Genomic DNA, 26,124 nt, shown 5'->3' with positions numbered 1-26,124 from the left:
GCCTCAAAAGTTGCATTTTTATTGACATTATGGTTCATTAAATCATTAAGCCTTCTTTGCTGGCTCAATTAAAATGTAAGCTATGTAGACTTCTCAGAATAAACTTCATATATAATGATGAAGGAGATGTGTATAGGATATAAATGATACAATGAAAAATATTTACATTTAATCATTCTTGGCATGAGATAGAAAAATACTGCATGTTCAAGAGCAAGGCAAAGTGAACACAGAGGAATAACATAAAACCTGAATTCTATTTTTCTTTCTATTGCCAAAGCCTTCCCCCATCACGTGGTATTATTTTTTTATAGGCCATACTAGTGAGATGAAAGAAGCGTTAAAGCATAGTACTTGTAATTTAACAATTCTGGAGTGTTAACTCTGAATAATTCAGCGGTGCATTTTAAGGTGCTTTGATGGAAGGCTACTTTCTTTTGTTCTCCAAAGGGCAGAACTAAGTCACAAATTCATGACCTTTAAAAAAAAAAAAAAAAAAAGAAAAGAAAGATTAGGCCTAAACAAACAGCCAGTGTCTCTAAGTACATCTGTTTACCTGTTTCCTGGACTGATAACAATACAGAAAGTAGAATAACAAGTGAAAGACCATTATGTCTAAGTACACAGGTGAAAATTCACAAGATTCCTGGGACAGTTAGAGTTGTTGGTTCTTGTCCTGGCAAGGCAGCATCTCAGTGAAGCAGACTTTTGGATTCACTCTCTGATTAAACGAAAAATAAAGTTTGGAAGCCAGGGTTATTACAAGTTATAAAATATTATGTAATAACAATAATGAAAATGTATAGAATGTAAATTATGTGAATAAGAACTCATATTATTTAAGAGACAATATTATTCGCTGTATTTTATGAGTGAAAAAAAAATCTAGTTTAACTGTATTTAAAGTCCCACAGCTAGTTTGGGGCAGAAAAGACTAGAATTTTAGTTTCCTGAGTCCACCTCCAATTTTCTTTCCATGGTATAAATTGCGTATCTTGCACAGCAAGAGGCATATTCACCTAGGGTTCCAAGTCCCTAAATAGCTGGATGATTCTTTTTCTTTTGCGATGCTATGTTTCTGGCCTGGGCACAATTTCCAGAATTTCCTGCAGAGTGGAATCATTCCATGATTCACGTAGGCTGCATTAAATGGTGCTTGGTAAATAACCAAGCGTTGGTCTTTATCTTTGACCTTGCCAATCCGTTCCCAATGAAATGATAATTAATGGTGCTTGAGTCAATTATTTTCTTTATACTCTTTCTGCAGTTTCTATTCCAGAAAAGATTCGGGAAAGGGGAGTAAAGAAAATGTATCCTGAGTCTTTCCCCTATTTTTGATTTTTCTTGTTGCCATTTTTATATTTAGCGGTTATTTTTCATTGAAACAAGTACCATTTTCCAAGTAATTGGGTTCCGTAGCCCAACTCATATAGAACTGTATAAGACACAGAACTACTACCTGGATTATGACTCATTGAAACACTTTAAACGGAGTAAAATTGTCAAATTTTATAGCATGTTCTTAAATGCTATTGATTTTCTGACAGGCTTGCAAATTAAAACTATCAGCTTTTAACCAAGAATAAAACGAGCTCATCAACCAAAGCTGTTTTTAAATACACTTTCCTTTCTCATTTTGGTTGGTATTAAACTCATCATTCTCTAACAGGAATTTAAACAGGTTTTGGCATAGATTCCAGCAGCCCTAATCTCACAAGGGTCAAAGTAGCTACTTTCTCATGAGTGTTTGTCCACAATCCTTCGTCATGTTCTTAATGGTTGCTAGTTTTCCTCTCCAAAATTGAGTCATTTGAAAAATATAAAATACATTGTGTTTTAGTGTATTATAGAACCCAGTGGCATATTTTTCTCAAATGTGAAATAAAAGTGAGAAAACGTTTTGGAACAAAGAAAGCAAAAGGTCTTACGTGGTATGGTTTGGAGCGTCTCCTCCACAATCAGTTCCAGGCTTCAGTTTACACTTTAGGGCTTCGCAGCAGAGGTTGGTACATGCCTTCAAAGCACACACACAATGGAAAAAGGTGGTTCAACACTTTCTTCCCATAGACTAGGTGATAGAATTCTGGTACAAGATGGCAATGAAAGTTTACTTTTTAAGCTAAATTACTCTGATAGGCGAATTCCAGTGACAATGACCAAGGACATTGAAAAATAGAAAACAAAATATCATCAGCAATGAAGACTACTCCTTAGAAGGTGAGAAATAGAATTATTCAAGAATTTTTCAAAAATAAATTGTGTCTAGATATATGATGTGTATGTCCAAACTAAAAAAAAAATGACATACAGCAGAAAGAAAAATATGAAAATAATTTAGAAGGCTTTTCAAAAGTGTAGGAACTCCATGAAGAACTTTATATATATAAATTTCCTCAGAAAATTTAAAGGCAACTTGTCTTTTAAGACAATGCTTAATGTTGTAAAAATATCAGTGCCCTTCAAAGTTAAATATAAATTTAATGCATTTCCATCAAATCTCAATGGAATTTGAGGACAAGTTTGCAATAAGAACAGTAATGACAAAACAATGAAGAGATTTGACATTAAAATGCATTGTCAAGTTACAATCTTTAAAATAGTGTCATGCCTGGGAGAAATACCTAGACAGAAAGCTTATTTTTAAAATAGAAAAAAAACCCTAATTATATACCTAGGAATAATAAACTGGTATATCAGATCTATGAGAAATTGGATTAATCAATAAACAATACTGTATAAAGTATATATACTACTTTTTGGATAAGAAAACAGTTATTTAGAAATTCAGTTGTTCCTAAGCCCAAAATCTCTAGTTTTATTCAATTACAGAGGAAAAATATCAACAAGATATGAAAATAATACAGGAGTTGACTGACATAATTCAAGAATTTTAGATGTTACATATTCTGTATACAATGGTCCTCTCTTGGCCTCTTCCTTCTTCTTTCCCCCTTTCCTTTCTGTAAATACATACCATTTACTTGCTGAAACCAGAAGTACCTAGGGTTTTGAGTATCTTCAATTGTCTTCCACCCAAGAAACCATAGAGGAATGTAAGCAAGTAAGAATGAGATAAACATAACTCTAATTTATTATAAAATGTCAAATCTTTTGTAAAATTCCATGCGTCTTTATAATTAACAGAAAGTTTACAATATTCTTCACAAATGACTAAGTTATGCTGCATAGACTTCTGATGTAATCTAACCACCTAAAATTTCTGAATACATAAACCGAAGCATAGAGAGTTTAGACACCATGCTCATTGTCACAGAGCCATCTTAAGTAATGGATACTTCTTGGGCTGCATCCTGCTTCACCAATGATTAGCTGTGTATCTTTGAAACTAATTAACTTTTCTGAGCCTCACTTTGTCTCTAAATTGGGACAATGGCAATATTTTGTATATTTGTAATAGAAGATATGGTGTATATGAGAGTAATTTTCAGATTATCTGATATGTGCAATCTCTTCAAATAAGAATTCTTAGTCTTTGTCTTAAAAGTAAAAGAAACTTGTTACGACAACAGAAATATCTTTTAGAAGCCAATGGGATTGCAAGTGGTCAGCGTTGTTTAGAGTATACAAATGCCTTGAAAGAGTCTGATTTCTAGAAATTAACAGAATCATAGTGCTTATTCTGGATGTTCTATGTTAATAGCCCATTTTCTACAGATTTTTGTGATTATTTTTTCTTTTCCTCTTTCTTCTCTGTTTTGTTTACAACCTGGTTTACACGTTGGCTTGATGAGAAAAGACCAACTCTCCCTCTGAGGAGAACTTACTTCTAGATCTCTAATTGTTCCTGTTCAACAGATGATCAACTGTGACATTATGTCATTTAGGGATTTCTGACTAATACACGTTTTGGAAAGATCATAAGTGACATGTTATAGTTAACAATTAACTTCTTTACATTTAACTTCATATAATTACATCAAAATCATGTCCTGGTTTTTGAAATGCCTTTCAAAGTTTACTAAATTCAGTAGCAAAAACACAAGTGCAAATCTACTTTTTACTATGATGCGAAGTTTGTCTTTAGAAAGAATTTCCAAAAGAATATTGGAAAACAAAAAGAAAACTGCATAATTCTTCCGCCCCAGTCAAAATCTAATAAATAATACCTTAGGAGAGCCACAATCACAATCTTCTCCCACTTCCAGAAGGTGGTTCCCACACACTGGTGTTGTCATTATATTTGTAGGAATAGGTGCTTGCAGCAGGCACTTTGGTTTCTGAGATAAAAGGTATCTTTCAAAATGTGCGCGGCAAGACGTACTGAAATCCTTTGGGAATTTTGAACTATAATCAGAAGAAAACTCAAATAATATGATATACAGTGTGGTGCCTTCTGCGTGAAACACAGAATGAAGATAAAGAAACATGAGACTCTGACTTATCTAACTGTATTATCGACCTCAATGGAAATTCCAAATTTGGCAACCATTTAGGACTGTACTGTATTAAATGTGGTAGGTGATAGAACATGCATACTGTGGTATTTGGAAATTTTTTTCCTAGAGTCTAAGTCATAGAGCTGAAAGGATTTCCATTTCCATGTGGCCATTTAGTATTGTTCTAAAGGACAGCAGTGACAGCTATCACCATTTGTAATAATCCACTTATTTTGCATTGAGAAATGAGGGGCAAGAGATAATAATAATGAATCAGTGAAAGGAAGTAGTTGCAGGCTTCTGGGCTGTATGGAAATATTTCTCTTCTTCTTTGTGAGCATTTCAAGAACAAAGTATGTTTGATTTATTTTTCTATCCCAAAGTCTTTGCAAAGTGCCTGGCATTCACAGGTAATTCATAAATCGGCAAAAATAGATGATTGGTTGATTGATGATAGGAGTATAAGATGATCCTGTCATCATCATAATGAGATGAATATTTTTAGAAACTATGGGTTCATTTTAAGTTAGACTCAATTTAAGTTAAAATTATAAGGTCACCATACTTGCAAGCTCTATCTTGGCATATTTATAAATCTTAAAGAATGAGCCCTGGTAGTTTTTAAAATTTGTGCCTCAAGAGACCGGAGGTTGAATTAATGGGATACACAACCCTTGGGAAAAAATATGCCCATCCAACATCTGTAGACTGCTTCCGAATTCTTTAAGATTTGGAAAACATCTCTCTTCTTCTAGGATGACGAGGTCTCACCTCAGATACTGATTCATCACACAACTGCCGGAGGGACACTTGGTGTCGAATGGAACATCAGGCATACCAAGGACATGGCCCAGCTCATGTGACATCACTGCTACAAGAGCCACACTATTCTTTTTTTTAGCCTGGAAAAAAAAAAGTAGACACATTTATTTATTCTGTTTTTATTCAATTGTTGCCAATGTGCAGTCTTTAAAAATGGCTTAAGAGATGAAAACTAGTGAACCATTCACTCCCGTATATTGCAAAATGTTGAAAGAGCATTGGAAGTGATTGGGTCCTACGGATACAATATATTTTATTCAGTAAATATTTGTTGAACTAATGGATACTAAGTTACCAGTAAATCATGGTTAAATTAATTACATTCTTCATAGGAAGTACTCATAGGCACCATATCAGAGGTCTCCAAAACCTATTGCTATGATATCTATGACACTGGAGTGCTTGGACACACGACATCTGCATGCACCTTTCTTCCTTGTCTGGCCTCTCTGGCCACAGATACTGGGGATGAATAGTGTTAACCCGGGTCACAGAGGGTATTGGATCTCCTTTCTGTTCCAATATTCCTACTCTGGTTTTCTAACATGAACTAAAGAATGACATGGCATGCTCTAGCAAGGCTGATGTAAGGAGATGTTCTGTTTCATAATCCAAGGGGTCTTCAGTGCAATGACCTACCAGTAGTTTCATTTCTACCTTGATTCATTGATTCAGCAAATGTTCATTTTGCTCATTCTATATAAGGTGTTATGCTGGACTTCATAGAGGATGCAGAACCACAGGGAGGCTTACTATAAATTTACACACCTCAATAACAGCAATCGAAGATGGGGAACACAAGGAATTTGAAGCTGCCAGTCCCACGCGTCGATTGTTGAAGCTAATCCCGCTGTATGAAAGTTACAGATACTACTGTCACAATCTGAGCCTTTGTAACAATTAGCTTTTGTTAATTATGTTAATGAATTGCCTCACTGCCCTAGCCTTTTTATATGGACTAGGCCCCAAAAAACTTCTATTCCTTCGTGTTATAATGACCATAGATGGTTATCTTATATCCAAGAGCTCATTCTATCATCTGATTATTGATCCAATAATCTCACAGGTGAATTGCTAGTGGTACAATGTCAAGCACTCTGATGGTTGATCAGGGAACTATTAAGGAGCTGAAACCCTTGCTAAGGAACCTTGGGGATAGCGATCCATTCTGCCTACATTCACCTGGCCAGCATGTGCTCACCTGAGGAGCTGAGCATGGTCGTGGATCTTTTCCCTCAGGTTGGAACTGTGCCATCTCAGGAAGTTGTTAAACGTGGTACTTCCGCTGGGCACCACCTTTATCTTATCACCGTCAGACCAGATTTCCATACCTACCAAGGCCACTTGAACATCTATGGTGTTATAAATCTGTAGAAAGAGCATTTATCTTCATACAAATGTTCAGGATTCCTTTTGTGTTTGAGAACTTTTGTTGACCCCAAGTGATGGATAAAGTGACAGACTGTAAGTAATGAATTTCCATTTTGAAAGTAAAAATTTTAAAAATTGTCTTTGTTGCAATGCATATAATTTCACCTTGATGTTGATCCTTGTTCTGCTAAAATTTCCCTGAACTGTTTAACTTAAGGCATTTGTGACCTTTTTAACTTCTTGTTGGTGAAATCATAGGGAAGTTCCAGGCTTCTATGCAGAAACACGAGGTTTACATGACTAATGTCTTACCACATTGAGTAGGTTCATCACATCAAACACAAAGCTTCTTATCAGAGTTAGATTCTCATTATAGTTCTTATACTGTAAAATACAAAACACAAAGTATAGTGAAATGGCAAATTACACTGAGAAAGCTGATGGCATACAGGATTTCACATTTTAAGAAAAATTATGCATTTCACTACAATGAACATCTGTGCATTCCATAATTAAATAATGTAAGACTGTGTTCTGGCAAATTCTATTTCAAATGTTAAGAGTTTTTTGATAAAAGTGAGACATTCATGTAAAATTTTAATGTTCTTATAATTTTATGATTTTAAGTTGAATAAATCAAATTAACAATTTTAAGGTTTTTAAACGGAATCATGTGATTAAAATTTGATTACAACGCAACATTTGCTAGATAGAAATGTAGATTCTAGTATTTTCCTCTGTATCTATCAATATAATTTCTAAGTTATATAGAGTTTTGTGTTGATTTTATATTGACATAATATTTATATTAAAATATTTAATTTTATATTAAGATATGAAGTATTGTAATATTTTAATAATGCATTCTTTTTATTTTTCTTTTTTGGTTGATTTCCTGTAGCTATCTGGTGTTAAGCATATCACCAATATCTAAATATGTTTGTGGCAGATGGATATTAAAGGGGATGAGGAGATAATAACTATTGCTGGCAAGGCAAGTAAACAGCCAAGACACCCAGGTGGACAAATGCCCCATTATTAGCTAAAATAGTTTATTGCTTGCTTTTGCTTGATAAGTAAACTTAAAAGGTGACTGAACTGGCCAAGAGGCCTGTGTGTTTCATACTCACAAAGGCATTATCCAGCACCAAATAGAGATCAATGTATTTCTGTGCCCGAAGAAAGTCTTCTTGCTTTACAAAGAATAAAAGAACATTGTTAGTCACTGTCTTTATCCTAAAAGATTCTAACGCTTAAAAGGAGACTTTTTCCCCCTAAAATAGAAGATAAATAGAAAAATAAGTAAATAAATTATAGACTTGACACATGTTACTCATTTCTAAGAATAGTACTATATCGCCTATCTTTGCTGAGACAATTGAAGTAAATGATGAGGTAATGGAATTGTATTCACCTCTGGGCTTTTGAGTGATCTAGAGATTCGAATTGGGCCTTGTTTCCTGCCAGTGCTCCTCACACCGCATGTGTAGTTAGCTGGGTCTTGTTCCTCCTGGTTAGATGTAAAGATGGCATGTTCTTTCTCGTCTGTGCTTTTCAGAGGTTTTATCAGGTATCTTTGATGATGATGTGTGAAGTATCCTCTGGGAGATATAGAGACTTGTATTTCAGGATTCCTGACACACAGGGTCATATTTGCATCCAAGAATGGATTGATGTCTGCCCCTCCATCCCAATTTCACACATAGTCTTGTCATTCTTAGACCTTTCAGCTAACTTTTGGTAATGTAAGTTAGAATCACTATTTGTCAACATAAAATGAAGCCTAGCTTACTTACCAAGAGAATTCTGAACAAGAATTATAAAGATGAAGCAACCCCAAAGAATTTGGAATTTGCACCATTGTAAATATTTTTCCATAGTTTATTGATTCATTTAACAAATATTTCATGGCAGATCCTAGGACTATAATGGAAAATGGAGTAAGGGAATGTTTAGATAGCAAGAACCCCAGAGGGGAACATGAATGATCAACAGGCCAACCAGAGTAACATGCTGGGATTAGAAGTAGCTTAAAGAATCCCTGTTTCTATAATCATAATAAGTATGATAATTTGTTCATAAATAGAAGGTGAATCCATATAATAAAATATTACAATCCAACATAACTGTTCAAAATTATATTCCTGAAGGTATGTTATGATATGTGAAAAACTTGTCATGTGTGTTATGAGCCATGTTGGAAGAACAATGTGTTCTATTTTTTTATTTCAATGCTGTGAAAGATACATTTGTCTATATGTATATATAAGGGTGCCAACATGACAAAATGTTAATAACACTGATCACTTAGAGGTCAACTTTTGTGGTAATTGTTATTTTCTTTTTCTTTTTTTTTTTGTTTTGAGATGGAGTCTCGCTCTGTCACCTAGGCTAGAGTGCAGTGGAGCTATCTTGGCTCACTGCAAGCTCCACCTCCCAGGTTCATGTCATTCTTCTGCCTCAGCCTCCTGAGTAGCTGGGACTACAGGTGCCCACCACCACACCCGGCTAATTTTTTTTTGTATTTTTAGTAGAAACGCGGTTTCACCATGTTAGCCAGGATGGTCTCGATCTCCTGACCTCATGATCCACCCACCTCGGCCTCCCAAAGTGCTGGGATTACAGGTGTGAGCCACCACGCTTGGCCTGTTATTTTCTTATTTGTGCTTTTTCTTACTTTCCAAACTTTCTCTCATTGACAAGAATTATCTATGTAAACAGAAACACATATACTTCTACAATTAAGTTCAATTGTGACAATTGCAGGGAAGAATGTTTTAGAAAACAAGAAGTAACTGTTTCAGAGAGTAGGGTGGACAAACACGGAAGTGGATCCAGACATCATCAAGGTCCACAGTGTAGCATTCTTGTTTTACCATTCTAGGCCTGACTTCTCCTAGAGCAGCAGATTATGAAATGACTGTCAGGGTAATACTTTGTTCTTCCCTTTAACCACATATATTCAGCATTTCAGCAATGAAAAATTTACCAAAATAGTAAGAAGACAATATCTAGTAGCCCTTAATTCTGTGTAACAAAAAGCATCTTGATCTTGAATGATTTTGATAGTAGTTCTTACCTCAACCCGTCGCAAGTACTAATGCTGGCAACAGAATTCTTTTCATTTAGGATGTTTCCTTTATAGTAACAGTGTTCCTGGAGTGGAAAAAAGAAATTATGCTTCAGAAATCTGTGTGTGTGTGTGTGTGTGTGTGTGTGTGTGTGTAAAATGTATGAACTATGAGAATACATGTATCACAGTTGTGAGGAAAGCTACTGTCTTGAATATATAAAAATTCTTCAAGTAGTGACTGTGGCCAGAGCAATTCTCAGAAACACAAACAGCAAGAACCTCCGAGGTTTTCAGAATTGCTTCACTGGAAGCTCTGTATATTTGGTGGCTGAGCTGTTTTTCTGACATTAATTTACACTAAGGAAGAGTCCAGGGAAGTTAAACTTAGGTGGGCTCGTAGCGAAGGTGGTTGTTTTCTCTGAGAAGTGGCCAATACTCTAGGGATTTACAGTACTCCCGGTGGGTCCTCAGGTTTGGGGGTCAGTGCTCAAGAATTTGGCTTCCCTGTCCTGAGTCCCAAAGGCACTGTGCATTACAAATAAGTAAAATGAGACGTCTATTTTTCTAGACTGGGGAATCCTCAATACTTCACACTGTCACTCCTGAGCTCCTCAGACTAACTGATTTAATCACTGTTTTAATTGATCTATTAGTGGAATCCCTTTATCAGCCTCAAAGACTCAAAATTACTTGTCTACAGCTAGAGATTCAGACCTGATTGCTGGCCCGCATCTGCAAAGTTAAGGGGCCACTTATGTGGAGTGATCCAAAAAAGGTAACGAAAAAACTCCAGTGCGAAATAAATTGACCTGCCTCAGGGTCTGAAATTCCATCTGTGGTCTTTTCTCTCTGTTTGGAAAAGATCTTGTCAACATAAACATTTTTTCATAGAAGACTTGAGAATATTCCTCATTAATGTATCATCAGCTATTAACAATTAAGCATGAATTAATTTATCAGACACTGTCCGCTGAAGATAGTGTTAGCAAAAATTCAGACGTTCATGAAATAAGTTTTGATGAGCATGGGGAACAAAGAATCATTCTGTGGTAGAAGTCTTTTTTTTTTTTTTTTTAAATAGAGAAATACACGTTTAGGGTACCTTGTAGGATGGCTCTGAGAAACTCTCCTAGCTTGGGAACGTGAACACCTCTTGACTGAGATTTGTTGTATTCTCTTCCTGATACTATATGCCATGATTCTTAATGTCTGACATTTGGCCCTGGCATTATCTACAGGATAATGATTTAATCAGATATAAAAATATTAATTAAATAATTGATATTTCATTGCTGACCTCAGGATAAATGCATATATCTCCAGAAAATAGTAAATAGTGACATGAGGTTTTAAGTATCCATAGAGAAGAATTTTTCTAACTTATGGATAAAATAGTCTAGGGACAAGTGGACTTTTGGTTGCTTCCAAAAATGTGACACTTGGAAGCCTTCTGCTGCTCCTATGTTTTAAAAGCTGAATGTGATTTTCCAAACTGTTGTCTCATTGGTCACAGATGAGCACCTTGCTTTCAAGTCCTTTGATTATTTTTTGAAGTTGTTCTTGGACCTATGAATTTTATAAAATAATTGAGTCCTTTGGGGATCTTAGTTAATATTAGCACAAACTAATAACATCTAAAACTCAAAAGAGTCTCACAAAGGATTCGGACCCTACCATGTTCTCAGGCTTCGTGGTGATTTCCTCTCCTCTGGGTGAGTACAGTGTTTCAGTATAGTCTGGCCCCAGGAGATGCCTGTAGAGAGCAGAGAGCTGCATGAACCACTCTGGGTGGTAAGAAAGGCAGAACTTCCTGAACTTCAGCACTAAAAAAGTGATAGTGTCTACAATGAGAAATAGCTAAGGTTCTGACCTACTAATCCTCTTCCAATATTGGAGCTCTGCTACTGAAGCAAATCAGAGAGTTAGTTCTTCCTATTAAATCTGAGGGAGGAAGTCCCCTCATCTCCTTCTCATCTGTAGATTCCCTGTCTTCAAACTAGTCATTTTGAGATTTCCTGCACCAAGGACACAACCTCTACAGAACCTTTGAAGGGTGCTGAGTCACAAATATGCTTATAGGCCCATTGCATTCAGGGAGAAGTTTACTAACTGTTATAAAACTAGGAGGAACCCTATCCCCTGGAATCTACCTCTAGGCCATGCATCTTGAATCAGCCTTGGACATACATTCTCATAAAAGAATAGAAAGCATCATCAAAGTCTTGAGTTTATATGAGTAGAAAAAGATGTTCAGTAAGTTCCCGGAAGGTCAAGGAAGAAAGTCATTTACATATGCCATTCCTTTTGTTTTACACTTTGTATATAATTTCCTAGGAAATCTGCCTTTTTAGCACAAACTAATATCATGTAAAGCTCAAAATGCCTCATGTCTTCTATGTCAAACCACACTAAATGGAGCCTGAAAAAGATTGCTTCCCAATTTCATAACCTAATCCAGTGATTAGACTTTTGGAAGGTACAACTTACTTGGATTTTTGTAGGGAGAGAATGATTTCTTCTCCATTTAAGATCATCTGATATTGAACTTCGGGTTCATACCTTTCCTGAAAACATTTAATTACATCAAACAAATTATATTTCTGAACATAACTAAAATAATTGTAATGATATATGTAGTATATATTAGAAGAACAATTACAAATGCATATAGGATAAAATCAGTTCTCTGGTGTTTTCAAAATTTGTAAGACAAAACACATTATGCACTAAAATGGACTTTCAAAAAGTAGAATTATGTGATAATAACACTTATAGATTAAACTAGCTGTAATACATGAGATAGGGACTTCTCATTTGTCCTAATGTACAGTATACTGTCTCAGGATCCCCCAGCCAGGGAATCAAAACAAGGTGTGTATTTTTCTTACTTTAAAACCAAACTAAATACACTTAAAAACAACAACAACAACAACAAAAACTCACAACCCACTAAGTATTAGGTAACAATTACAAAATGAGGGAAATACTTGCAACAATGTAATAGTTAAATAATTGATATCTTTAATCAATAGTAGAAATATTGTGTTAACTATGGATACAAAATTTAATTCTTCACTATTGACAAAACGGCTGAGGAAAAAGACAATTCAGTGGAGAAAAGGGGTGGTGGTGAGGCTGGCCAGGAACAACATCTCAGTTAAAGATGGCTGACCTTCCTGGGCTTCTCTCCTCACTCTCAAACTGAGAGAAATGTCTAAGCAGCTTTATCCTTTCTTATCAAGTGACGTTGTTGACTCTGCTGCTTAACCATAGCGGCATTCTGAGAAATTGTGAGCTGTCTCCTGAACACAGGGGAGCTGTATACATGGGCTTCAATATGAAACTATTAGATGGTAACTGTAACATCACTGCTGTTAGTGAAAAGGCTTTTTATTGCCTCTTTGGATGATTGTAACGTCTACCACAGTCATTCACCTTGCTTACCTCTTTGCCATGCTTTTCTGTCTGGTTGCTCTCGATCTCTCTTTTGTGTAAAATGTGAAGTTTTATAGGACGAACTATTTCATGGAGCGTTAATTCAGGTGTTTGCTTTATGGCTATTGCTAGAGAAAGAGAAATAATATTCACATAAAAGATTTAAAGGTTTCAGTTTTAGTCGTCTTGTGTTTTGTTTTCATTTGTTGGGTTGCTAAAAGGGCAGTGAAGACTACATTCCTATGTAGAGAGCAAACATTAGGAATAACAAATTGATTCTCCTACTTCAGCTTTGATGACAAGGATTTTTTTTTTTTTTTTCTCTCCCTCCCCGCATTCTGAAAATACATGAAGATTACAAAACAGTTCTTCAGATGATCTCTCAGTGCATGCAAACACTGGACCACCATACCCAGAAAGGACAGGTTATGGATTAAGAACAGGGGTTGTGTGAGCCTAGAATTCTGCCTGTAGTAATCTATTTCCTTCTTGCTTTAGAGTCTTCTTAAAAATCGTGAAATTTTCTCTCAATGCCCTCCAAGACTTTTTTTTTTCTTTTTTATACCCTTTTCCCTCTGAAGCACAACTCCTGACTATACACTCTAAAAATAAAATTTTTCCTTTATATATAATAGTTTACTTTTAGGAAAGACTCTACTAGCAGTAATTTTATTCCTCAGTGTGACAATAAGCCATGATGCTTTTTCTCTCAGCATTTTCCCTCAAGACTTTAGATTTCAAAGAAATAAAGATTTTGTTTGCCTCTCTTTGAAGAGTTTTAAAGCCTTAGAGAGGAAGGAGAAATATTGTTTATGGACACAATGTTCTTCTTGATGTACTTGAAATTACATTACATAGACAGATTTTCATTGTTTACAAATAATAGAAATTATCTTGGAGCCAAAAGATGTGGTCTTATGCCCTAGCTAAATAACCTCATAGAAGTCACTTCAGCTTTGTACCAGTTTATTATCTAAGGTATAGGTTAGTGTAAAACTTGAATAAGATAAAATATATAAAATTATTTAGCACCCTATTAGGAAGATGGCAGCATACTTTTTCTATTTTTTCTTTTAATTATTCAATCATTCTTATAAGGTCAGTCTTATTTCTATATGCTCACATTTTCATACATACGTATCTGTGCTTAGAGATAGTTTTCCACTCAGTATGACAGAGTGATCTTAGGGAAAACAGGAGATTTTACACCTGGCTGATACAGACAATGAAAGGAAATCACAAAGCAAGAATTCCCTCCTAGTCAGCTCCCAAAGTTCTGTTGCAACACTCTCCCGAGCAGGATTCATCACACACTAAAACAGGAAATCTACAAATGTCTGAGTAAATGATCTTTTATTAAAAGAGAATATGAGTCCATTAGTGGAAAAAGCCATGCGCTTGGAATGAGAATGAGTTTTAATAATGTCTAGTCCCAACGCTAGCACTAATCATGCAATTTTGGAAGAGCCCTCAAAATCTCTGTTTTCCTTCCTCACTTCTTGTTCTACCTACCTTATTTGTCTTTGGGGAAACTTTATAAGAGTAGATTACAATGTGATTTAGACAAAAACCTTTGCAAGATATATAAAGTAAAAAATCAAAACAACAACAACAACAACAAAAAAAAACACCCAAATCAAACAGTGTTGTTGTTTTGTTTTGTTTGTTTGTTTTGAGACAGAGTCTCGCTCTGTCACCCAGGCTGGAATGCAGTGGCCCGATCTCAGCTCACTGCAACCTCTGCCTCCTGGGTTCAAGCAATTCTCCTGCCTCAACCTCCTGAGTAGCTGGGATTACAGCTGCGTACCACCACACCCAGCTAATTTTTGTATTTTTAGTAGAAACGGGGTTTCACCATGTTGGTTAGGCTGGTCTTGAACTCCTGACCTCGTGATCCACTGCCTCGGCCTCCTAAAGTGCTGGGATTACAGGCGTGAGCCATTGTGCCCATCCCAACAGTGTGTTTTTAATGAATATCAAAATGATAGTAAAACAAGGTTGAGTGAAATTTCAACCTCTTAATACTCAAAAACATATTTTAAAAACGGAGACATTGGGTCAATATTATACTCTTAACTATGATGTGTCAGATCACTACATTTGATTTTTTTACATAGAAGAAAAAGTAATGTAAAAGTATTACATTCTTTTCTAGACAGTAAGCAACTTATCTTCTCTGATATTTCTTTTATATTAAAACTCAAGTATTCATTTGACAAATATGTATTGAATGCTGACTTTAGGCCAAGCACAGTTTGAGGCTGTCAGGTTAAATGAAATAATAGAATAGATAGTGACCCATGCCCTTATAAAATTCATTCTATTGGGAAATGATGTTATATTACATATATTTATACATATGAAGTATACATTATGAATAATTAAATTATTTACAGGTTGGAAGATGATAAATGCTATGGTGATGAAATATATCAGAGTAAAGGAGATTGTGAATGCCGGATTAGAGGTGAGTGTTGCAATTTTAAATAGGGAAGTAATGATAGTCACATCGAGATGATCACTTATAAGCCAAGACTTCAGGAAGATGTGGGACTGAACAATATCATTCTTTGGGAACAAAGAGTTCCGGATAGAGGAAAGAGCTAGTAATAAGGTTTTAATGTGAGATCCTGGACAGAGAGTGCATTTAAGAAACCACAGGGATCTAGCTGGAATGGAATGAGAAGAGTGAATAATAGAATATGCAAGTAGGTTGGTTATGGAAATGAATAGATTGTGCAAGACCTGATTGACTCTTACAAAATTTGGCTTTTACTCTGTGTGAAATGGGGGCCACTGGAGAGTTCAGAGCAGAGAAGTAACATAATCTGACTTTTGTTTAATAAGATTGCCCTGTCTGATCTGTCGAGAATATCCTGCAAAGAGGCAAGTGTAGAATCAGAGAGATCATTTAGGAGGATACTGCAATAATCTAAGAGAGAGGTGGTGGTGACTTAGATGAAAGTGGTATCAGTGGAAGCAGTGAGGTGTGGTCAGATACTAGATATATTTTGAAAGTGAAATCAATAGAATTGGTGAGGAATTGGATATAGAACATGAAAGAGAGGAATCAAGGATGACTCGATATTTTTGCCTTGAGCAAACAGAATTGCCATTGACAGACTTGGGGAAAGGTGAAGGAAGAATAGATATGTGGGAAAGGTTCTGGGTATGTTGTTTTGAGATATCTACTAGGCATCTGTAGAGGCCAAAGCAACTCCATCTTGGATGCTAATCTGGCAAGCTGGCTTCTGATTAATCCCTGTTCTGGGAGCCCTCTAAGATTTCCAGTGTATCCATTGTTCGTTGTGTAAGAGCAGGTACTTATCATAAATGTTGCCTGTAGGTCAAACAGCTGTGATGCTATCATACCTCAATTGTCCTGTACATCCCTTCTGAACCACCCCTCCCCTACAGTATAACGGCCCTGGATCTGGAGAGTAATGGAATAGGGATCCACTGTCTGTGTTGTCTCGTCACCACTCAGGACACAGACATGAGTTATCTTTGTAAGCCCTTATTAAGACTTGTTTTCTAAAAAACTGGATCTTTTAGCCTCTTTCTTTGGCCTCTCAACTTCCTTGGGCTTTGGGGCGGTTTGCATAGACCTGCCCACCATGAACAGCATCTAAGTGGGTTTGTTAGAAATAAAGTGTACATTTTAGTGTGGAAGCAAAAAGTTGGGAGTTGTCCTCTTGTGGATGGTACTTAAAGCTAAAGATTAGATAAATCACCAAATGACTGAACACTGCTACAAAAGAAAAGAGCGTCAAGCACTGAGCCCTGGGCTATTCCAACATTAGAAATTGAGGAGAAGAGGAGGAACCAGTAAAGGAGGCCAGTGTGAGGTAGGAGTTCACCAAATGAAATGGTGTGTTTCAGGCCATGGAAAAGGAAAGAGAGAGGAAGGTGGAGAAAGAAAGAGTTGAAAAACATGAGAATATGATGTCCCCAAAATGACCACTGGATTAAACATCCTTGAAGCCGTAAGAGCAGTCTTGGTGGAGTGTTGGAGATGAAAACTCTGTAGAAGTAGGATAGAAGAGAATAGGGTGAAACTAACTAGAGAAAAAGTGTATACACAGCACCTTTGAAGATTTGTTATGCAAAAGGAAATGTGAGTGATTGGTCAGAGTGGTGAGAAAAACTATAGGGAAAGGACGCAAACCTTCTGAAAGTTCAGAAGATTCTGCAGAGCCCCGGGAAAGAATAACTGAAGGCAGCTGTTCTATAACCCTGAGGCAGAGGGCAAGGAGCAGGTACAAGGGAGTATAGGGGGCTTTCTCTTAAACAGGTTCATCTACTTATGTTGACCTGGAACTGACCTTTGATCATCCACGCACCTGACGTTCCCTGAAAGGGGAACAATAAATGTTAATTACCTACAGGTTGTTTTTGCTCCAGGTTTTCGGCATTGAGCTTGCACTGAATAAAAGCAAGCCGCTCCAGCTTCTCAGGGCTGCTCTCTGGCCACCAGAGCCAGGCGGTCACCTCGCTGTTCTTACAGTACATACCTGTGTCTGAATACTCATTTCATCCATCTGCCAGCATCTGCGGGACAGACCCGGCAGGTGGTGCCCCACGTGAGGAATGCTGCAATGGATGGCGATGAAACACTCGAGAATGAAAGTGAAGTGACTGCAAAGTAAGTAATTGGTGACTGGTGGGGATTTCAAAGTTTGAGGGGATTTTCAAGCTAGGGTTTCATGATGGGACAAAGTTATCAGCTCAACAGCAACAGTATATAAAAGTATTGAAACAGCTGCTTAATGCTAGTGGAGCCTGTGTTTCGGAGGCACAATTAAGGGACCTAATGCAAACTGTTGCTTTCTATAACCCATGGTTCCCAGAAGAAGGTATGCCAAACCTAGAGCTCTGGGAACAACTAGGGGAGAAATCTTAACATCATGCACAAGGGCAACAGGTCTCAGTAACATCTTTAACATTATGGGCCTTAGTCAGGGCTGCTTTGTCCCCACTCTACACAGAAGAGCCTTAAAAGGGAAGGAAGGAAGAACCATTGTCTACCTTACCGCCTCCTCCTCATCCCTCAGCTCCACCATTACTGGGTAAAGGTACCACAGAGGAAACAAATATTTTCCCTGAGCGCCCCCCCCCGCCCCAATAAATTGGAAAAAATACAAGGGATACACTACCGTTATGGGACCCTGTCTTAGGCAAGTGGAATTAGAAGGGGAACTCTTGACCCACCCAGTGATGCAAGATCAACCAGGCAAACAGGTACATGAACACACTGCTTTCAACACTTCTAAAGAAATGAGAAAAAGCCTTAGAGAACAGAGCCGCTAGCCCATTTATGAAAGGATTCATTGAGGCCATAGCAGACTTCCATATGACCCCATGGGACTGGTCAGTGCTAGCTAAAACCACTTTAGAGACCAGGCAATACCCCCTCTGGCAGACAGAGTATGATGAGCTGTGCGAACAACAAGCCAACCAGAATCAATTGGCCTGGCAAAACATAACAGCTGCTCTCTGGCCACTAGGGCCAGGCAGCTCTAGCTAGTTGCTCTTCTTACATTGCATACCTGTGTGTGAGTACTCATTTCATCCATTAGCCAGGGTCTGTGGGACAGACCTGGCAGGAGAGAGAAAATTTAGGATGTTAATTGGCAGAAGAGAAAGAAAAAGGATATTCATTTTAAGTTGGGAGAATTTATATGCTGACGGGAATGATTCCATAGAGAATATGGAGTAGATACAGTAGGAATGAGGGAAAATGTTAGGTCAATGTCCTTGTATGAGAAGGGATAAGATCTAGAAAACAATTAGAGGTGTTAAGCCAGTACAGATAGGTCAGAGAGAGGAGCAGAAGGTAAGGCTGATCATATAGGGACAAGAAGCAGTAGACTGGTGAATATGGTGGAACACAAAGTAAAACCTTCTTGCAATCCCTCCCATTTTCCCCAGAAACTTCTGGCGTGTTTTTTATATACATAAAGCAAAACAAATGTAATGCTGAAGTTCATTTTGGTTAGCAGTTCAATGAGTACAAGTTTGTTTGAACATGATTGTTTCATGTACTATTCACAATGACGGTAAGATTTTATGGAAGTTCCAGAAAGTTGTGAGCTTGAAAGAAGAAGAATTTACCAGATAAGATTGTGTATGAGTAAACATAAGAATATTACGAGGTATAAAATTATCTAGTTAACTGCAACCTAATTAATATCTTCTAAAATAATAGCTTTTATTGTTAACTATTGGGTTATCTAAAGTAATAGGGAGGAACATTTAAAAATGTAGGGCTACTTGGGCACTATGGGTATCGTAGACTCTCATCAAATTCAGAAGTATTTCAGTGACTTTTTCAGCAGAATTTTGAGAGAACAATGCAATAGTAATAAAAAGAAGTTTCACTTTTCTAGAAATGTATCAATGACTGTTTTGAGGCCTCTGAGGAATGGGGGGAAAAGATGTGTAGATGATTTTTTTGTTTCAATCAAATTCTATTTCATTATATGTTGTGTGACTTTAGGTATAATTCTCATCAGACAGCACAGGCATAGTTGTTCAGTTGGTCAATTAATGTTTTCTTTTGTTTAATAATGCAATTATAATATATCTGATTTTGGTTTAATAATGGAATTACATATGATTTAGCCCTCATTCTATTTTAAACTCTTCCCTGTTATTCATTCTAGCAAAGGTATGATTAGGAAGTTGTCTTAAATACATGGATTTGAGTTTTGGCCAGGAAGTTAGTTCTGTGTTGTCATTGGGATGGTGTGTTTTAGAAAAGAATATAATAGATCTAGTAGGGTTATGAAATAAGAAATACAATTCCAGAGACATCCTTCCCAAATCATTATGCAAATCACAAACTGTTGACTATAAGTTTGTCCTTTTATGTTTATATGGATTGAATAATTGCAAAGACTTCAGTAAGCTATGTATATATATCACATAATTATTAGTATAATACTCTATTTTATCCTTTTTTGGAGTATAGTATTGGTGATGGACAATGAGGAAATATAAAAGAATATGAAAGCTAGAGCCAGCCATATGTGTGGAGCTTTTGCACAGCAACCTTTAGGCAAGTGAGAATTTTGTGGGGAGTTTGGATAACTCCTCAACTATGTACTTTACCTGTTTCAATACAGGGTTTAGCACAAACATGTTTAACATGGAAATGTGCAGGTTTACAGCTTGACTTTTAACATGTTTATTATGTGATCATTAGTACAATAACCAGTGACTTGAAAATTATTTGTAGGGTGTGTATAGAGTGTCATCAAATTGGTTCATCTATCAATAATCAATCTCAAAGACAAAGGAGATTTTCTTTCCAGAACTAGTCATTCTGACCCTGTCATTCTGCTTTTAAGAATTTTTCTCAAGGAAATATCCCAAAGTGCAGATTTTTAAACAGCCGTGATTCATGAAGATGTTAATAAAACTTTATTTACTAGAGAAAAGACATAATGAATGGAACAACATGTAGCTTTTTGTTCCTCTATTTTGGAAAATACTGTGCAGACATAAAATTTATTTGTTAAAATATATAACAATTTGAGGAAATAAGACAAATTTTAGAATGCATGTTTCATATAGTGGTTTAAAATATCTTCACTCAAAAAGATACACACACATATGTATATATAGTTTGCTTTTGCAGAGAGGTAGAAAATATACCAAAATGCAAATAGTAGTGATCTTTTGACCATAAAAACAGATGCCTTTTTTTTAAAAAAAAAAAAACACTTTAAACATTCATCAAATAATTTGACTTTTATGTAAAATGCTGGTGTAATGGTACTTACCTTGAGTTTGAACAATGAGCCAGAGTACAGGCAGCAGGACCCAAGACATGGTGGCTACTGCAGGTAGCTGAGAGGTCCCACACAGCATGAAGTTGTGGTCTCCCCAGTGTCCAGTTTTATCTTCGCCAATTTCTCTTTAGAAGTTGAACAAGAAAATTAAAACTCCCACTTTTTGTATGAGATTGGGGAATGTTTCTTAAGAGTGTTGGGAAATTGTCAAAAAATTGCAGTGTCAACATCATGAGAATGTTCCTCATCTTTGAGAGATATTTACGGCTGTGGTTATAGCTCGTTAAGGACTCACATCTGGACACTGTTTGCCCTTGGTGCTCCTATAGCAGTGGGAATGTGTGAACTGAGACTGAGGTGCTCGCGTGCATATCTACATACTCGCCAAACTGGACCATCACAATTGCTGTTCAGTATCTTTATAGAAATAAATCCGCATATTTAGGACATATATCAGCATTCTGTACATATTTCGAGAAACTGTCATAGTGAACACAATCTAAAAAGCACCAGGCAAAGTCCTACAAACCAAGATACTGCAAATCTCTCAAATGTTCAGTCTCCTTATGAGTCAACAGGGGATGCTGATAATATTAACTACCTCAAGATTCTTATAAAATTCAAATGCATTTGCACACACATGTGCACATGCATGTAAAATTGTAAAGAAATGTGCATGTATAAGAAATGTACAAAAAATGTAACCTTGACAGTGCCAGCCTTGACCAAACTCTACAACCTATGAAATATGTTTCAGGTGTACTTTTTGAGTTCTACCTTATAAAATAACAATGTTTCTCTGACAAATATGGTAGATTTTCATAATCATAATATCACAAGTTTATTATGGGGAAAAAAGTTGATTGCCAATGATCTGACATCAAGAAATAACTTCTGTTAACATTTTTATAATGTATTTTCATCTTTTTATGCAGAAAAGGAAAGCTAACCTTATTGGGCAAAGGGTTTAAGAAACTCATTTTTTTTTCAACGCACTATAACATTAGCATTAAGCATTCTCATGACATTGAATATGAAGATGTAATTTTAATGACTATCATATTGTACATACGTTTGTGTTGAGTGTCCATGTAATGTGTGGTTGTGTGTATTTCTTTAATTGAATTTCTGGCGACTTCAGGATAAATGTCTAGAAGTGCTATTTAGCTAAAAATGGTAAATCAACTTGAGATTATTGATAAACATTGACTCAGTGCTTTTCAGAAAGTTAGGACCAAATTAAATTATTATGTATAGAATTTTCCCAATCTAAAAACCCATACCTTCTAACTGCTGAACTTACTTTCCACTGATACATCTGGGAGTTTCTTAGCATCTAACAGGAAGTTTAAAAATCCCCTCTCTATGTCTATTCTTCATTTTGTTGCTGTTCTAGCTTCCTTTAAAATAGCAGCATTTTCTATTACAATTTTGCATTTCTCTTTCTGGTCCAGAAAAGCATTCTTCTTACATCCTTTATGACCTGCCTTTAATATTTTAACAAAGTATAATTCTAATTATGTCTCTATCAAATAATAAAAGGATCCTGGAATGGTGAACTCTTATCAGTGCCTTTCTCTTTGCCACCTTGGATGTTGTCAAGTATTTTAGTTTATTATGATTTTGACCCCCATGTTACTCACTATTTTTGTTTTCTACAGATGTTTGAAATTATTCATGTGTACCAACTTCTTTGCTCACAGGTCCTTTTAGCATCAGTTATTGTTTCTTTTTCATTCTTCATTAAGCATATTCTTTTTTATTATTTCCATAGGTTTTTGGGGGAACAGGTGGTATTTGGTTACATGACTGAGTTCTTTAGTGGTGATTTGTGAGATTTTGTTGCACCCATCACCTGAGCAGTATACACTGAACCCAATTTGCAGTCTTTTATTCCTCACTCATTTCCCATTCTTTTCCCCCGAGTCCCCAAAGTCCACTGTATCATTCTTATGCTTTTACATCCTCATAGCTTAGCTCCCACTCATGAGTGAGAACGTACAATGTTTAGTTTTTCATTCCTGAGTTACCTCACTTAGAATAATAGTCTCCAATCCCATCCAGGTTGTTGCAAATGCCATTAATTCATCGTTTTTTATGAATGAGTAGTATTGTGTCATACATATATGGTATATACATGGTGTATATATATGGTATACATGCATACATATATACCATATATGTGCGCGGTGTGTGTGTATATATATGTATATGTGTATATATACACATACACATGCATACACACATACCACAGTTTCTTTATCCACTCGTTGAATGATGGGCATTTGGGCTGGTTCCACATTTTTGCAACTGCAAATTATGCTGCTATAAACATGCAATACACAATGAAATACCACCTTACTCCCACAAAAATAGCCATTATCAAAAAATCATAGATGATGTTGGTGTGGATGCAGTGAAAGGGAACACTTCTACACTGCTGGTTGGAATGCAGACTAGTACAGCTGCTATGGAAAACAGTGTGGAGATTCCATAAAGAACTAAAAGTAGAACTGCCATTTGATCTAGCAATCTCACTACTGGGTGAAATTTTGCTATCTTTCGGTGACCATTGTTGCTGTGGACAATTTTGCTTTCTGGCTATTCAATGGAGTTATATAAGTAGTAGTGCTAGGGCAGTTGAATATTGAAATCATATTAAAGTTGTTTCTAATACATTACTACTACATTTCTAAGAATTCTAAGATGATTCTGATACTATCCTTGCTATTCAGATATTCCTGCAATAAAGTCTAATAATGGAGACAGCCACAAACAGGTAGTCTGTACAAATATGAAGTATTATGATTGATGTTTGTGTATTGTGTTGAGATGGATTTTAGAAGGGACATATCACTTGATAGGTGGAGATAATCAGATAATAACTAGAAAAGGAATAGTAGAGCTGGTACTATGAGCAAAGCCATGAGTGTATAGAAAATCATGGTGTTTGTTGAAGCGTATGTTCCTCATGACTTGAACATAACATAAAGGAATCAAACCAAATGTCCACCAATGATAGACTGGATAAAGAAAATGTGGCACATATACACCATGGAATACTATGCAGCCGTAAGAAGAGGGTGAGTTCATATCCTTTGCAGGGACATGCATGAAGCTGGAAACCATCATTCTAAGCAAACTAACAAAAGAAAAGAAAACCAGACACCACATGTTCTCATTCATATAAGTGGGAGCTGAACAATGAGAACACGTGGACACAGGGAGGGGAGTATCACACACTGGGGCCTGACCGGGGCCTGTTGGGGGATAGGGAGTTAGGGGAGGGATAGCATTAGGAGAAATACCTTATATAGGTGACGGGTTGATGGGTGCAGCAAACCACCATGGCATGTGTATACCTATGTAACAAAACTGCATGTTCTGAACATGTACCCCAGAACTTAAAGTATAATAAAGTAATAGGTATGTGATATAAAACTTGTAATATATGCAGGGGCCAAGTTATGGGGGAACAAATGATCTTAAAGAAGGTACATATTTGAGCGCTACTTAGCTTATAAAAGTGTCGGACTTGCTGATTGATTGTATGTAGCCACTCCCAGTTGGAAGAGACAGAGGAATCCAGAATGACTTCTAAGGTTCAGCTTGAGCCACTATATAAGTCTTCCAATTTGGCGTCTTGATGGAAGTTGCAGTTTGTTAATTCATTAAAAACAGGAAATATATATCCTGGGGCACCCTTCAGGACCACAGCACCATGATGGTAATAGATGTTTAAGATATTCATTGAATATATGAACACCATAAAAAATTTGAAAACTAAACTCTGCATAAGATACAGATGCTGTTTATTAGATAGTTGAATATCGGCTTATAAATCAAAACTGGGAATAACAGTGAAGAAATTGTTTACCCAGTGCATCTGGAGGGAATGAGAAATAGAATATATACAGAGCCTTATGAAGACAATATTTAAGGATTGACTAAACATAGGATTTAATTTATGATCCTAAAACTAAGAAATCACAACCAACATCCTGATTACCGAGAATTTTATTCCCATAATGCTTGCAACTTAACATTTTGGAATGTTGCATAATAACATATCTTTGATTTGGGGCAGATGTTTAAATGTTGTCTAACTACAAATGAAAATAGAAAAACATGGACAAAAATTATGGTAATATCTTGCACAAGTAACAACTTTTGCATACATGATTTTCTTTGGTCATATAACAATAGATATAAGCAGTCGGTTCAAAGATTTTGGTTCCCATTTACAGATGACTCAGAGGTTAGGTGATGTATTATACTTCAAATCACCCAGAAATTAATAGATGTCTCCAAAGTCATTAAGGTGGGAAAAGACGTGCTTGATAAAGAATTTCAAATATTTTACTGTGGGAGATCTCTAGGATGGCTTCAACTGCTTCAAAGAAGGCTATCTCAAGGATATGAGAGTATAAGAGTCAGAAGTTCGAGATGAGAAGTAACATAGTGGTGTCCATGCTCTGAACTCCTTTGATACTCAGGAATCCCTATTTGCTTATGACTGACATTGGGGGAGGGGTCATGTTCCCTACCTCGGTGGTCTATCAGTGTATTGGAATTATCTAATGAGATATTTTTTTCCAATTTGAGCTTGTACAAACCCACCAGGAATCCCTACTGGAGAAAGCTGTGTTAATAGTAATATTAGCTGACAATTACATAGCCAGGCATTGTTCTAAGTGGCTTGCATGCATTCAAACATTTTATGTTTATTACAACCCTATTTAAAACATATTTAAACAAAAACATGTTTAAATATCTTGCCTGGATCCTACCAATTTTGCTGACCCATATAATGTCAGTACATCCAGTTTTTCGATTTTTTTCTAATTATGGACATTTTTACCTTAAAATTATAACTGCTAAGACTTTGAAGTAACATAGCAAAAACTTAGTGTTATATTCAGAGCAAAAATAAAGATACAACTTTATGCACATAAATTATACTTTTAGCTATGGAGTTCAGTGAAATCTTTCACTAATGATACCTTGATGAGCTAGAAAAAAATACATACATGTATAACACATTATCTTTTTGCCTTTATAATTATCACATTTCTTCTAACATTTTATATGTATAGTGTACATAGGTTGTATATATAATGTGTATTTAATATATAATTATATATAATATGTATATAATATATATATGAAAGCATTTTTGCTTTCCTATAACAGAAGTGTACCACATCTGCTGTTGGTTTACTCTTCAGTT

General features: G+C 36.1%; 1 protein-coding gene across 2 annotated transcripts; it reads right to left on the bottom strand.

Moving 5' to 3' along the window:
* On the bottom strand, positions 1-21,193 carry ADAMDEC1 (ADAM-like, decysin 1). Of its 2 annotated transcripts, XM_011968832.1 has the most exons (14): positions 20,886-21,193; positions 13,108-13,226; positions 12,151-12,227; positions 11,338-11,416; positions 9,670-9,746; positions 8,005-8,191; positions 7,721-7,783; positions 6,903-6,974; positions 6,421-6,587; positions 5,988-6,069; positions 5,169-5,299; positions 4,128-4,305; positions 1,929-2,014; positions 1-721 (listed from the first exon to the last, which is right to left on the bottom strand). In XM_011968832.1, exons 1-14 carry the CDS (start codon positions 20,971-20,973, stop codon positions 715-717), a joined length of 1,413 nt encoding a protein of 470 aa, XP_011824222.1. In that variant the 5' UTR covers positions 20,974-21,193; the 3' UTR covers positions 1-714. The 2 variants fall into 2 exon arrangements, with proteins under 2 accessions (XP_011824222.1, XP_011824223.1); XM_011968833.1 differs by lacking the exon at positions 13,108-13,226.
* Positions 21,194-26,124: the final 4,931 nt, after the last annotated feature.

The sequence above is a fragment of the Mandrillus leucophaeus genome, unplaced genomic scaffold (genome assembly GCF_000951045.1).
Source record: "Mandrillus leucophaeus isolate KB7577 unplaced genomic scaffold, Mleu.le_1.0 Scaffold86, whole genome shotgun sequence".
NCBI classification, from domain to species: domain Eukaryota; kingdom Metazoa; phylum Chordata; class Mammalia; order Primates; family Cercopithecidae; genus Mandrillus; species Mandrillus leucophaeus.
Note: the sequence above shows the minus strand (reverse complement) of the source record. Positions and strands in the feature narration are given on the sequence as shown.

Excerpts from the sequence above, each read along its gene's own strand:
- ADAMDEC1 (XM_011968832.1), bottom strand. The coding sequence starts at position 20,973 with ATGCTGTGTGGGACCTCTCAGCTACCTGCAGTAGCCACCATGTCTTGG. Across the intron at positions 6,975-7,720 it reads TGGTGCTGGATAATGCCTTT|TATAAGAACTATAATGAGAA; the intron begins GTGAGTATGAAA and ends TGTATTTTACAG. Across the intron at positions 4,306-5,168 it reads GTGATGAATCAGTATCTGAG|TTCAAAATTCCCAAAGGATT; the intron begins GTGAGACCTCGT and ends TTCTGATTATAG.